The sequence below is a fragment of the Periplaneta americana genome, chromosome 2 (assembly GCF_040183065.1).
Source record: "Periplaneta americana isolate PAMFEO1 chromosome 2, P.americana_PAMFEO1_priV1, whole genome shotgun sequence".
Taxonomy (NCBI): domain Eukaryota; kingdom Metazoa; phylum Arthropoda; class Insecta; order Blattodea; family Blattidae; genus Periplaneta; species Periplaneta americana.
Genome location: NC_091118.1, coordinates 19,813,592 through 19,827,351, shown reverse-complemented (window position 1 = coordinate 19,827,351; position 13,760 = coordinate 19,813,592). Strand labels below are relative to the sequence as shown.

Sequence of the window (13,760 nt, the reverse complement as noted above, 5' to 3'; positions counted from 1 at the left end):
GAATTACTGTATTTAGAAAAATGCTTGGAAAGTTCAGTCAGTGAAATTTAGTGCATTGTTGAAATTAAACTCAAAATAAATTTAAATTAGGAACAGTGTGAGAGAGAGATTTATATCTTGTTTTCACGCCCTTCAATTCTGATTTGTTCTTTAACCATTCAGTTGTTGCATTGTAGAAATCTACCAACTTAAACTATTTCTGTGATTATGGCGAAAAAAAAAAGTATGTTTTTGTGACAACTCATAAAAAAGAAACTGGAAGCTATAAATAGAATGGACAAGGGTGAGTAAGCTAAAAACATTTTTATTGACTATGAAGTTGGTGTATCAACTGTTTGTGATTGGAAAAAGAATAGGAATCAGATAGAAGATTTCTGTCCAAAAATGGTTTTAAATGACTCTTTGAATAGGGCTACAAGTAAAATAAAGTTGTTCTTTTAATGTGTATATATAGTCCCATTGCTCTAATTTCCGGCAGCCACTCGCGTTGCAGATCGGCTACATTTAAACGTGTGCGTCTTGTGATTCGCTGATTCATTTCTTAAGGCTCGATAAATACTTAATATAATCGCCCGCCATTTTAGCTCTTTCGTTGGCGTTCGCAGAAAGCACACAAAGACGTTATTTGCCGCTCAATTATTTGCTGAATTACAATGCGTTTGATTTATTATCATAGGAGCTACGACATGATAATGTTTAACGGTGTGGCAAATAGATTCCTCGTATGGTAGCTCAGAACGTAAGAACAAAAATGGCGAACGATACTACCTACCTAGACTTTATAGAGCCTTCACTTTCTAAGACGTAAGCAAAGAGGCGGAGTCACGCCTGAAAGAACAGCATCGGGACTATAGTATTTAGTATACTAAACTATGTTTCCGGTTTAACCGAATTTTCGTTTAAAAAAAGAAATGAGCTAGTGGCGTGTGGTGTAATTTTATGAGACGGAAGCAATAATACAAATTGTTATATGTACAGTATCTACAAAACTGACAGCAGCCAACTCACCTATGTATATTTGAAGACAAAAGCAATTCTCCTCTCTTTAGAAGCAAAATCATCGATGGCTTCATTACTGTGAATGGTTTACAGAACACAGTCTAATCTAATCTAACAAATCTGCCTCGACCAGGACAGGCATTCACAGAAAGAATTTGTGACATTTTAATATTAGAGAATTCATAGTTCTCACGACTGAAATATAATTTCTGCAATAATTTTCTTCTCTATGAACAGAAGAAGCAATGCTTCACTTGCCTTCCATGTACGGCACGCCACTAAATGAATCACCTTTGGTCCCATCAAATCCGGCTAAATAAGACTAGTGTACTTTGTTTCACAGTTTCGAAGTAATATATTATATGATTATATTATTATAAGGTCTCAAACAAGTTTCACATTAACCAGTTATTATCAAGAAGAGTTTCTCAATGGTATTTCCGACAGACATGTTTGAATGGAAGTTCATGATGCTTGTGTATTGGATTCACATTATAGTTCGATGCACTGCTCGCAGAAGCTGAGGAAGGAGACGTCACACCCTGAAGGCAATGAATTCTCTCTTCAATTAACATCTTTTGTATTGTTTGTTGCATCTGCAATGCACTTATGGCAGGCAATTTCCGTAACTGTGAAGCAATGTACTTTCCGAAACATTCATACTCATCTTCTTTATTGCAGTGAATGCTTTCACGGGCATTCAGATATGGATTACTGTAATTAACAATGTTGGCTGCCTTCCTCTTTTTCACTTTACGAACTACCATTTTATATTTTTTTCGTGAAGTCTTACACACACAAGATGCCTCGTTCGAGTGGCTTGTCACTGCAGCAACATTGTTTCTTTCGAATATATCTTGAGTCTTATCTTTGTCATTGCCAGGACAAACTGCAAGTATATCATTATCCTGAAATAGAACGATCATACTGAAAATCGTAAATTTGTTAGTTTTTTTTTTTTTTTTTTTTGCTATACTATATTTTTCCTATTGCCTCCAATAGATTATATGAGATTCCTCACTAATATTAACAGCATCAAACTGACAATAGAAGAAAAAGCACTGATTCAATATGAAAAACTTATCAGATTACCAGGAAACAATTGGCATTCATACAGTCCTCTCTGTAGATTGACAACTCAAAAAAGTTTCATATCCATGGTTCAAGAATTGAAACAGAAAATCAATATCCCGAATTTAAAAGAAAACTTACAAATTAAACCAAACCCTCTAACTCTATTAAATATAGAATATAATCCAAATTTAACAAAAGAAATACTGAAATCAGAAGTAAACACTGAAATAATGAAATAATTGTTTTTAGAGACAATTAATATTAGGTACCCTCCACAAAACTGGCTTCATTTATACACCGACGGATCCTTGATCTCCAGAGAACAAGGTGCCGGTGCAGGTGTTACGTGCTGTCTCTTCTCACTTTATAGATCTCTTGGATATGGAACAACAAGTTTTGATGGAGAAATCATTGCAATAAGTGAAAGTATCAGGAATCTTCTATGCCATATCAATAAATTTAAGAATGCAGTTATAGTGTCAGACTCCAATGCAGCTATTCTAGCAATAGTCTGTAAACACACCTTCATCTCAAACAGCAGAAATAACTAAAATGCTCACTCAATTAATATCACTCAATAAAAGAATTGTATTCCAATGGATACCATCCCATTGTAGAATCCTGGGAAACGAGAATGCAGATGCTTTAGCAAAGAAGGGCAGCACTGCTACTTACAGACCTGTTACTAAATCTACGTATTACTCTGTGAAAAGATTTATTAAATCTACATACTTAGACTTCAACAAACAAAATTTGATAACACAAGCTCAAGGGAAAAAATGGAACTCTCTGCATCATAATCCACAGTTGATTCCCGATTTACCACGAAAATCGTCTGTAGCTGCATTTAGATTGGCAACAGGCCATGATTGTTTGGCCAAGCACCTGCATAGAATTGGAATATATCAGTCCCCTAACTGCCCATTGTGCAACTCAAACAAGAAATGGATTCGGAACACCTCAAAATCTGTGCTTCAGTGGCTGGCCATGATAATATCTTTGAAAAATATTGGAGTGCAAGAGGTCAAATAACTTTATAGTCAAACACCTGGCATTAGAAAACAACAACAACTTTTCATATTGCAGATTTCAACCTATAATGAAGAAAGGAAGGGAGTTCAGAATGAATTCCTGTCCGAATGAAATTTCCCAAATTATTATGCGGCAACAGATTGTAAGCATAAGAAGTCTGATCAAAAAGTTTGAAGACAGTTTTAATACAAAAACAATGAAGATACTTACAAGATAACTAGTGCTTATCTGCTTTAAAATAGTCCTCCCCTATGTAATATAGGTCTACCAGCGTCCTGCCACATTTCAAAGTACCTTTGAAAGTCACTTCCCTGTAGACTGTTTACTTCCCTTGTTGCATTCTCTTTAATGGTAGAAATGTCATCGAACCTACGCCCTTTGAATTTAATTTTTAGTCGGGGAAACAAGACAAAGTCTGCGAGAGCCAAATCTGGCGAATAGGGAGGATTGGATAAAGCAGAGATTTTTTTTGGGGGCCAGATGTTCTTGGATGGAGAAGACATTGGGCCAGTGCACTGTCATGGTGGAGGATCCAACTCTGATTTTGAAACAATGTGGGATGCTTTCTTCGCACTTTCTCGCGCAAACGTATTAAAACTTCTTTGTTGAAGTATTAGTTAATTGAGAACAAATTCATAGTGTACCACACCTCTAATGTCAAAGAAAACAATCAGCGTTGTTTTGACGTTTGACTTCACTTGCCTCACTTTCTTGGGCCGAGGAGAATTTGGTGACTTTCGTTGTGAGGATTGAGCCTTTGTTTCCAAATTTGGCTCCCACAGAATTTTTCCTGTTTCCCCGATTAAAAATGAAACTCAAAGAGCATAGGTTCGATGACATTCCTACCATTAAAGAGAATGTGACAAGGAACTAAAAAGTCTCCAGGAAAGTGACTTCCAAAAGTGCTTTGAAATGTGACAGGAATGTTGGCAGACCTGTATTACATCAGGGGGAGAGTACTTTGAAGCAGACAAGCACTAGTTATCCTGTAAGTATCTCCATTGTTTTTATATTAAAACTCTCTTGAAACTGTTTGATCAGATCTCATACTTATATCTGCAGTTTTTATGGTAAGTCGAATGCCAAAATAATTGAACATCAGAAACTTTTTAGGAATTGCACGAATTTTTGTGGCAAGATAATATGCCGATGAAAAATATTAATTGAATGAGATGAATAACACATTATTCTGTAAATATAATAAAACAAATGACATAACATAGCAAAGTAACAAATAAGGAAACAGAAATAGGACAAATATCCTAACGAAATAAGAAGTCAGAAGAATTGGGACATCTAAATATGTTCAACAACTTGAGGTTAGGGAGTTGAAAGATGAAATTGGAATTTACAACTAATATTTTGTTGGATATGCCTACCCTTTAGCTTTCAGCCTCCAGTTTTCTGGCTATCCTTTTAACAAATGGTACAGTCACCAAAGTCAAATTATTCTTTACCTTTTATTATGGAAGTTGTATCCTTATATTAGTTCCTTAGTTTGCCATAATGGGTCAGAGTGTGGTAGCTGTGTTCTGATGGGAATGATGGGAAGAAATTGGTTATAAGTGTTGCCAACCTAACAATTTTAAACATAATATTATTAATACTCATTATTTGCAAGATTTGTCCGTTTTATAACAATGATATTTCTAGTGAACTATAAAATCATCTTTTCTTATAGCCGATTTACAATTCTAGTCAGAAACAAAGTACCGGTAGCTGTATTAGTCACATTTATTTAGTCAGTGATTAGATGTTCACAAACCTGTTATACGTTTGAATATTAAACACATAATCTTTGATGAACACAGATCGGGTAGCAGAGGTATGTGTTGTCAATGGTTTTCAGTTTAATATTGAACTCTTATATTCATATCTATATGTTAAACCAAAAAACCATATGTAGTATGCATATAGTAGTTAAGCATTTCATTTAAACTGATAAACAATTACGTTCCTTTGGGTAGTATTGTCGGACCATCGGATCTGTGCCTCTGTAAGATATGCGAACCGAATCCTAATTCCTTCTCAGCCTCGGTAATTCATTTCTCTCCCCCCAATCCTATCTCTCTCCATTTCTGTCCCCCACTACTCACAATTTTGGCCTTCTTGCAGGACAGTTTATTTGCACTTGCAGTCCAGTGTTGTCAACTCAACATGACTACTGTAGCATGGAGTGGCGAAAGAAATATTATTAAGCAAGTACGTAATAACATTTTGCGATGAAGAGAAACAAACAGGTCAATATCTCTTTCCTATAAATCAGGCAACGAAAATAGCAGCTGTTATCACAGGTGAGGCTTATTTTATTTCAACTGATTACGTATTAAAATTACTTACTTAACTAATACTAATAATACAACATTTTATGCAATTTATATAGGCAGGTCTGAGCTCCAAAAAAAGAAAATCAGGAGAGAGGGAGTCTGTACAGGAGATGAAAAGCTAGAATCACCAGGGAAGAACAGACCAAGGGAACCTTTAATTCTTGTAGATGATATGAACCGATGTATTTTAAGAAGAAAAATACAAGAATTTTATACCGTACAGAAAGAAGTTCCAATATTGAAGAAATTACTGAAGGTTGCGAGAGAAACAATAATTTCCAACATTGGAGAGAAAAGCTACGGAAAGTGATTCGAGACATGGGATTTAGGTTTAAAAAATATAGAAATACAAGATGTATTTGATTGAAAGAAATGATATTGTAGCATGGAGGACCAGTTATTTATGACACCGTCTGACGGAAGTTTGGCAACATCCCTATTCGGCAAGGTTCGTGGCCTGCTGTTTAATGTGGTGGGAGGAAAGCAGATGGAATGGAGTGAGTACAGACGTTAACTTTTCCAAGAACGACGATAGTGCTGAAGGGGCACAGATCCGATGGTCCGACAATAATATGACAAATACTATTAATAATATTGTTTGTATAATGGATACCTGTAATACCGATCGGGCTGTGTAGTACCGATTTTTGCCACCATTGGCTTAGCTTTAACATAGCTTCAATAGCCTCTCGAAAGTATACTCATACACTGAGTTGAAGTTCGTTCTATATTACTTATCTATGCTTTAAATCATGTTCATTTCCAATTTATTATGCATTACACTCTATATCCAGTCCTGTAGAAGAGCTCTTGGTAATGGATACAACAGATAGGTTTCCCCATACCCTTTTCCATGGGATTTTTGGTGATTCAGGTGACATGTATCTCCAAAATACTGGATGTCTCTATATCTATAACCCCATGGCTCAGTAAGAATGTTGGAAACTTAGGGACGAATAAATAATTATAATAGGATGCAAAACCATCTTACATTTTATGGACGAAGTAACAAGACCAGCTCCCAATGTCATAGGTGATGAACATTAGAATTATGTGATGGGTAGGTTTCCCAGAGTTCTCCACTTATCTGTTAGAGACTGTTGGTTGAGAAGACAATATGAAAGCCAGAAACTTGCAAAGAAGTGGATATATAAGTGATATGTGCGTGTATAAGTAGTGTATGTTAAACAATCATGTTTATGGACCTTGTAAAAATACTGTTGTTGAAAGTATTGTATAGTAGATAGTAATATCACAGTCTAGTATATACAGTCACGAAGCTCAATACGTAGTAAATATGCATCCATAGATAGTTGAAACCACTAGGATAGCTAACATCGCCTCATTACACACAATGCGAAATAGTACTGGCACAGTCTATTGTTTCTAGCACCCTCATAACTCAAACTTCGTGACTGTATACACTGGACTGTGGTAATATAATAATATCAACTATCTAAGTAATTCTTGTAGACTTTTCCAGTACATACACTAAATACCCAAAGAATACAATTTCAATTATCTGATCTTTTGTTTTCTTTCCTGTACCTTTTTGTCTGTATTTTAATTAGTTGTATTAGAAGGTACTGTAAAATAGATTGTCTCTTTCATCTTCCTGTACGAATTTTCAGTGGAAGATGATTTGAAGTATAATAATACATTATGCAACGAGCCTATAATGATAGTAATTAAGACGCGAGTATGTTTGTTTATGAAACGAGCGCTAGCGAGTATCATAATTTTCATATGAGTGTCTTAATTACCATTATAGGCAAGTCTCATACGACTTTTTATGCTCGCCCATATTTCTAACTTGAAATTATTCAGAAGTATTCATTTTATTCGCATCTGACTGAAGATCGGAAGTGACCTTGTGCATAGCTCGTAAATTGTGAGATGTGCGCAGACGCGGAAGTATTGATTTTTTCCGAGGAACAATAATGTCATTGACCTTGATATAATTTAGAGAATAACATGAACTAATTTTGATATAACCTGGAAATTGATTTAGAATTGAAAAACGAGATGACAAATTGAATTTATATGAATATTATTTACAATTAACGCTAATTATTATAGTAACAGAACATAAGCTTCTGCGACAGTATTGGAGTTCCAGCCTCTGTGACGTTTCCCTCATTGTCTTTCGATTGCATATCCGAGAATAATCGAAAACCTGAACTTTAATGAATAGGTGTACTTTACTGATATGCATTAAAGGACTGCTACCAAGTGTATAATTACTACATTTCGGCATGGTCGAGCATTAAAATTTAAATGCTTTTTCTAAACTAGGTGGCCATACTTATTCATCCATACAGACGGTCGATTTCAGAATGGGGGGGGGGGAGGTTACTCTATGCACATAGTTAAACATTTTGCCACTTTGTGTGCTGCTAGATGCATGGAGTAATTAGTTATCCTTAAAATAATAGGTGGCAGCAAGATCAATATCTACATTAGCACCTGTAGCGTTCGAAATGGCAAACTCAACAAGTTTCTCATCCTATCAAGTTTGTCGCACTCTGTATTTAACAGAAGTTTTGGAAAATTCGCCGTACATGGCAAACAGACAGAGAGAGGCAGATGGGAGACCTATCAAAAACCACACTTTCAGTATTATGCATGCTGAAAACGTTAGTTCCACTAAAACCTCAATGCTTGCAGTGCCCTATACAATTTGTATAAAGATAAAGTAACAAAAAATGTTCATGGCAGATCTGAAGTACCTAGTCCTAAAACAGGATAGTCAAGTTTACTCCAAGACTTGTACAATTCTGCAGATAAAATGTAAAAATAACGTAAATTAAATAAATCTTTTGACACATTTATTCAAAATAAATATACAGAAGGTTGCAGTGAACTTAACTCGACCTTTATTCACGAATAGAAATGTAGGATAATGAAATGTGTAGTTTTATAGAAAATATCCATGAAAATAATTATACGACTAGACGTTCACCTGAAAAGAAAGAATTTCCACAATAATGACAAAGAAATGTAGGAACTACACGCAATGTCAGATATACAAATCTACAGGAACCATTACAATTGCTGCAAGGTTGACAAAAAGACAGTTTTATTTAAAACAAAAAATTATCGCAATTTCTGACATCTTTCATCCAGTAAATGAAAAATGAAAAGCAGAGTCTAACAAATATACACGAAATATGAGGGTTGGCAGTTATTTTTTTTTTTAAGGTAAGGGTTGGTATCACAAAATGTTATTATGTCACACAGAAACCGTGCAGTCATAGTGTGTGCCCATAACACAAGATGGCTATGTGCTTGTCTGTAATAGAATAGAGAGTAATGTTAAATCAGTTGTCATTGTAGCGCCATGCAGAATGGATGTAACCCGTGTTGAACAACGCTCATATATAAAAATAGCCATTCTCCGTGGGAAGAATGCCAGAGAATGCCACAGAGAGTCGGTAGAAGCTGTCGGGAATAATGCCCTTCCATACCGGACAGTTGTGAGGTACGTAGCTACTCTGAGGGCCTTTAGAACGGGTATGTTTGCTGTAATGATTCTGGCACAGGAACCCTGTAATGTTATGGCAACGACTGTAATAAACATTAGGAGCAAAATTTTGGTGTGTTGTTAAATGTCCGTACATTTCGTCCATACCTTTTCCTTTCATCTATATATTTCACATTTTCCACCTAACGCTCGAATTCTCACAAAAAAAATAGTTGCCATGACTTATGCCCCAATGAGATGTTAATATGTTATGTTTTATATATCAAATATTCATATGAATGAGATCTCGCCCACCTCATTGAATATATATATATATATATATATATATATATATATATAGCAGTTTTCATTAAACTGATGTTGAATACGGCCACAAAGTCATTTAATATGCGCTCCTGCATATGACTTGTATCGTCTCAAATGCAGGTAGTAAGGCCGTAAAACAGTACTACGAGGGGGGGGGGGTTCGGCCGGCGCCGTGGATCGTGTCCCGGCACAGCTCAGTTGGTAAAGAGCGCGCAGAGCTGAGAGGTCCTGGGTTCTATTCCCGGTGCCGGTACGAATTTTTCTCGTATTTATCAGTAACGTTATGTTTTATTTAACGACGCTCGCAACTGCAGAGGTTATATCAGCGTCGCCGGAGGTGCCGGAATTTTGTCCCGCAGGAGTTCTTTTACATGCCAGTAAATCTACTGACATGAGCCTGTCGCATTTAAGCACACTTAAATGGCATCGACCTGGTCCGGGATCGAACCCGCAACCTTGGGCACAGAAGGCCAGCGCTATACCAACTCGCCAACCAGGTCGACCCCCAACGAGATCTTTCTGAGAACTTATAGTCGTATGTTTTCATTTCTGCTTTTGAAACTACAGATATGAATATGCACAGTCAATTATTACTACGCATATCAAAAGTTCGGAATAAATGAAGTCTAATACACAAATTCAAGGTTCTGACACCATAAAAGAAACCCAACTCACCTCAACTTCAGACTTCTCCACAGGAAATGAACTGAAATCGAATTCTTCACATTTTATGTCAGTAGCATAATCATAGCTGACATCGGAAGGTTCCACCTTAATTTGCTTAACATTAAATTCCAACAAAACCTCTTCCTGTGAACAAACACGAAAAACAAATAAAAAAGTTTGCACCATTCAGATCCAGATTAAAAAGAAAAATGTTTGATTCATTTTGGCATTACGAAAATATAACAAACAATGTAATTACCACAGATGATGATTTGCCGTCTCTTCTATATGCGTCTTCATTGTCTGGACTTAGTGGATCACCCTCCAATTCCTTTTTAATCACATCCATAACAACTGAAAAGAGAATATTCAATTTGGCTGTCTGCATGTAACAACTTACCCATAACTAATAATCACCCGTGGCGCTACAGCCTGTGAAAGGCCTAGACCGACCGACCAGCCAGCTGTTGGCCTCACGCCCACATGCCGAAGCAGAGATGGACGATCATCCAACCAGAATAGAGGTATCGTGTGGTTAGCACGATGATCCTTCCAGCCGTTATAATTGGCTTTCACAACCGGATTTCGCTACCTATCATAGCTCCCCTAGTGCATCACGATGCTGGGTTGGCACCGGTCTCATACACTGGCCGAAATTTCTTCCCCCATGAGGACTCGAACATGAGCGCATTCTGTAACGCAAGTCCTAGGCAGGATGTCTTACACCTCATATGTAATCCTGAAACTTTGTTCGTAACTAATTCAACAGTTCACAGTATAAATACACGTAAAAATGACTTTCATACTCCATCGGCAAATCTATCATGCTATCAAAAAAGAGGGCATTATTTGGCATTAAAGGTTTGTAATAGTCTCCCTATGGATATAAAAAAAATCAGAGCATTATACGAGTACCTTGTAAACATGACATTTCTTGTGAAACACGTCTAGAAGTATTCAGCACTGTGCTTTGAATATTACTATGCTACTAAATATACGAAATTTCTCAAGAAATCAGGAATGTATTACCTTTAATTTGCAGTCTTCACACTTAGAATGCATGCCAAACCATCCTTCCCGAACGATTTCCAATTAGGGATGGCCTAAAAATAACGTAGCAGTTACTTTTGTCACAATTATGTAATTGCAACGGTTAAAAATAAGTAGTTACTATGTCATTTCACTGTTTACTGTATGTTGCACGGTTATTTTTGCAGAAGGAACTTTGTAACTTTAATTACAGGACGTCATTACGTTGTGTTCAACCGGTGCACAAGATAGCGTGGCTTCGTTTAACTTTGTTCGACAGCTTGTGTCTGCAGTTATTTAATCATTAAATATAACTGCTACTTCCTCTTCGGCAAGAAATTCTACATACTTATAACCGTTAATCTAATATAACACGAAAAGTTATAACAGTGACATGAAAAAAACCGTTTGTGCTTGTGAAACATGACTAGTAGTATACAGCACTGTGCTTCGAATATTACCATGCTACTAAATATACGAAATTTCTCAGGAGATCAGGAATGTATTACCTTTAATATACAGTCTTCACATTAGAATGCTTGCCAAACCATTCTTCCCGAACGATTCCCAATTTGGGATGGCCTAAAAATAACGCAACAGTTACTGTTGTCACAGTTATGTAATTGCAACGGTTAAAAATAACTAGTTACAGTGTCATTTCACTGGTTACTATACGTTACACGGTTATTTTTGCAGAAGGAACTCTGTAACTAGTTACAGGACGTCATTACGTTGTGTTCAACCGGTCCACAAGATAGCGTGGCTTTGTAATGTTCGACCAGGTTCGACTGCTTGTGTCTGCAGTTATTTAACCATTAAATATAACTGCTACTTTCTCTCTGGAAGGAAATGGTTACTTATAACCGTTAATCTAAAATAATAGGAACAGTTATAACAGTGAAATGAAAACAACCGTTTGACGGAATGTTCTGTACTGTACTTTTTGTTCACATCCTCCTTATCCCAGGGTTCGGCCTTAGGAGTTTCGAGGCCCATTGGAAACATTATTTGGGGCCCTATTTTCACAGACAAGTTCTACAGAATCTAAACTGTTAAATATAGTTTATAGCCATATCTCTACTACAATAAAAAAAAAGAAAAGATTAAATCTTTGCTGTGACAACCCGTGAAGGGTCAAAGATGGTTGCTGGCCTCACGTCCACTTGTCAGTAGAGGTGAACGATCATCCAACCAAAACGGCTGTTTTGTGGTGAGCATGATGATTCCCCCAGCCTTTATAGCTGGTTTCCATTACCAGATTTTGCTACTCAAATTTATCAAGATGCCAGTCCTACAGACTAGCTGAAATTTTATGAGAAATTTTTTCCCCCGTAAGGACTCTAACCAGTACGCATTCTGTAACATGAAACCTGGCATGATGTCTTACAGTCCTTAGATCACAACGCCAAGGTGTGGGACTTACTACGCCTCTTTTATACAATGAAAATCAATCAAAATATGCCTTTAGAAAGGAAGCATACCCTACAGGTAAACAAACAAAATAATATGTTGATTATCTTTACATGGTCTGAAAAGTTATAAAATCACCTGTTTCATTGACTGAAATGATTTAGTGAAAATATTACATTTATTTTTAATCAAAATGAAAGAACAGCATTATTAGGAAATTATTTATTACCAGTAATTGATTTTCTCTCATCTAATCTTCCTTGCTACCACAGAAAATGATCTACAGCAATCAATGCATAACCTAACACTAGTTAATAATAATAATAATAATAATAATAATAATAATAATAATAATTTTTATTTACTTATTTCACAAGTTTACAATGTCTTTCACATCTTCCTGTATCCATTTCAAGACTTTATAGCCACTCGCCACTCATCCCTATTCTCCCAATCTCCCTCCTCTACACCTCTCTCACTCAATGTTCTATTCCCTCTGTCCAGGTTAAGTTCGGTCTTCCTCTCTTTCTTCTTCCCGTCAGAATCCATTCATAAATCTTTTTCAGTAATCTGTCTTCTGTCATCCTTTTTATATGGCCAAACCATCTTAACTGTGCTGTTCTAATATTCTACAAGGAATCCTTTCAACTTCATTTTTTCCCTTATCACATTGTTCCTGATTTTTTCTCTCCTCGAAATCCTTGCAGACAGTCGCCAGAAATCCCCATTTCAGTCGAATGTAATTTATATATTATTCTTGATTTCAGATGAAGATGATGATGATAATTCAGGAACTATTAAGTAATTTAATTATTTTATTAATAAATTATTTTAATATAAAATGTTAATACAGTGAAGTCGTTATTTATTTAATTTAAATAACTTAATAGTTCATCAATGACTATATAAGTGTTAAAAGAATGTATTCAAGAATTAATAATACAGACGTGGACAAATTATTTAAAAAATTGACGATTTTTATGGCAATTCTGTTTACAAAATTGGCTTTTTAATTTAGACTACATTTGACAATTTTCCATATTTCCATCAGTACAGTAGACACAAATATGCAAAAATGTCAACTGTAGTTTAAATTGAAGAGTCAAGCTTTGTAAAAATATATAATAAAAGTCTTCAATTTTGCTAATAATTTGTAAATTAGCAAAAATGTCAACTGCATTGAAGAGACAAATTTTGTAAAAATATAAAACAAAAATATTCAGTTTTGTTAATAATTTGGAAATATCCAAAATGTCAACTGTAGTCCAAATTGAAGAATCTAATTTTGTAAAAATATAGAATAAAAACATTCAGTTTTGCTAATAATTTGTAAATATGCAAACATATGAAATGCAGTCCAAGTTGAAGAGTTAAATTTTGAAAAATACACAATACAAATCTTAAATTTGGCTAATTATTTGGAAATACACAAA

At 35.5% G+C, this 13,760-nt stretch overlaps 1 protein-coding gene across 3 annotated transcripts in view; it reads right to left on the bottom strand.

Annotated features, from left to right (window-relative positions):
* LOC138715257 (zinc finger protein OZF-like) overlaps positions 1 to 13,760 on the bottom strand; it is a 52,225-nt gene that overhangs the window by 23,262 nt on the left and 15,203 nt on the right. The window contains exons 1-3 of one of the 3 annotated variants that reach the window (XM_069847995.1): positions 10,918 to 11,269; positions 10,148 to 10,242; positions 9,898 to 10,032 (exon numbers count right to left, since the gene is read on the bottom strand). In XM_069847995.1, the coding sequence (XP_069704096.1) occupies positions 9,898 to 10,032; positions 10,148 to 10,237 (225 nt within the window). In that variant the 5' untranslated portion in view covers positions 10,238 to 10,242; positions 10,918 to 11,269. Of the gene's footprint in view, positions 1 to 9,897; positions 10,033 to 10,147; positions 10,243 to 10,917; positions 11,270 to 13,760 lie in introns of those variants that run through there. The other 2 variants (XM_069848006.1, XM_069848013.1) reach the window with 2 other exon arrangements.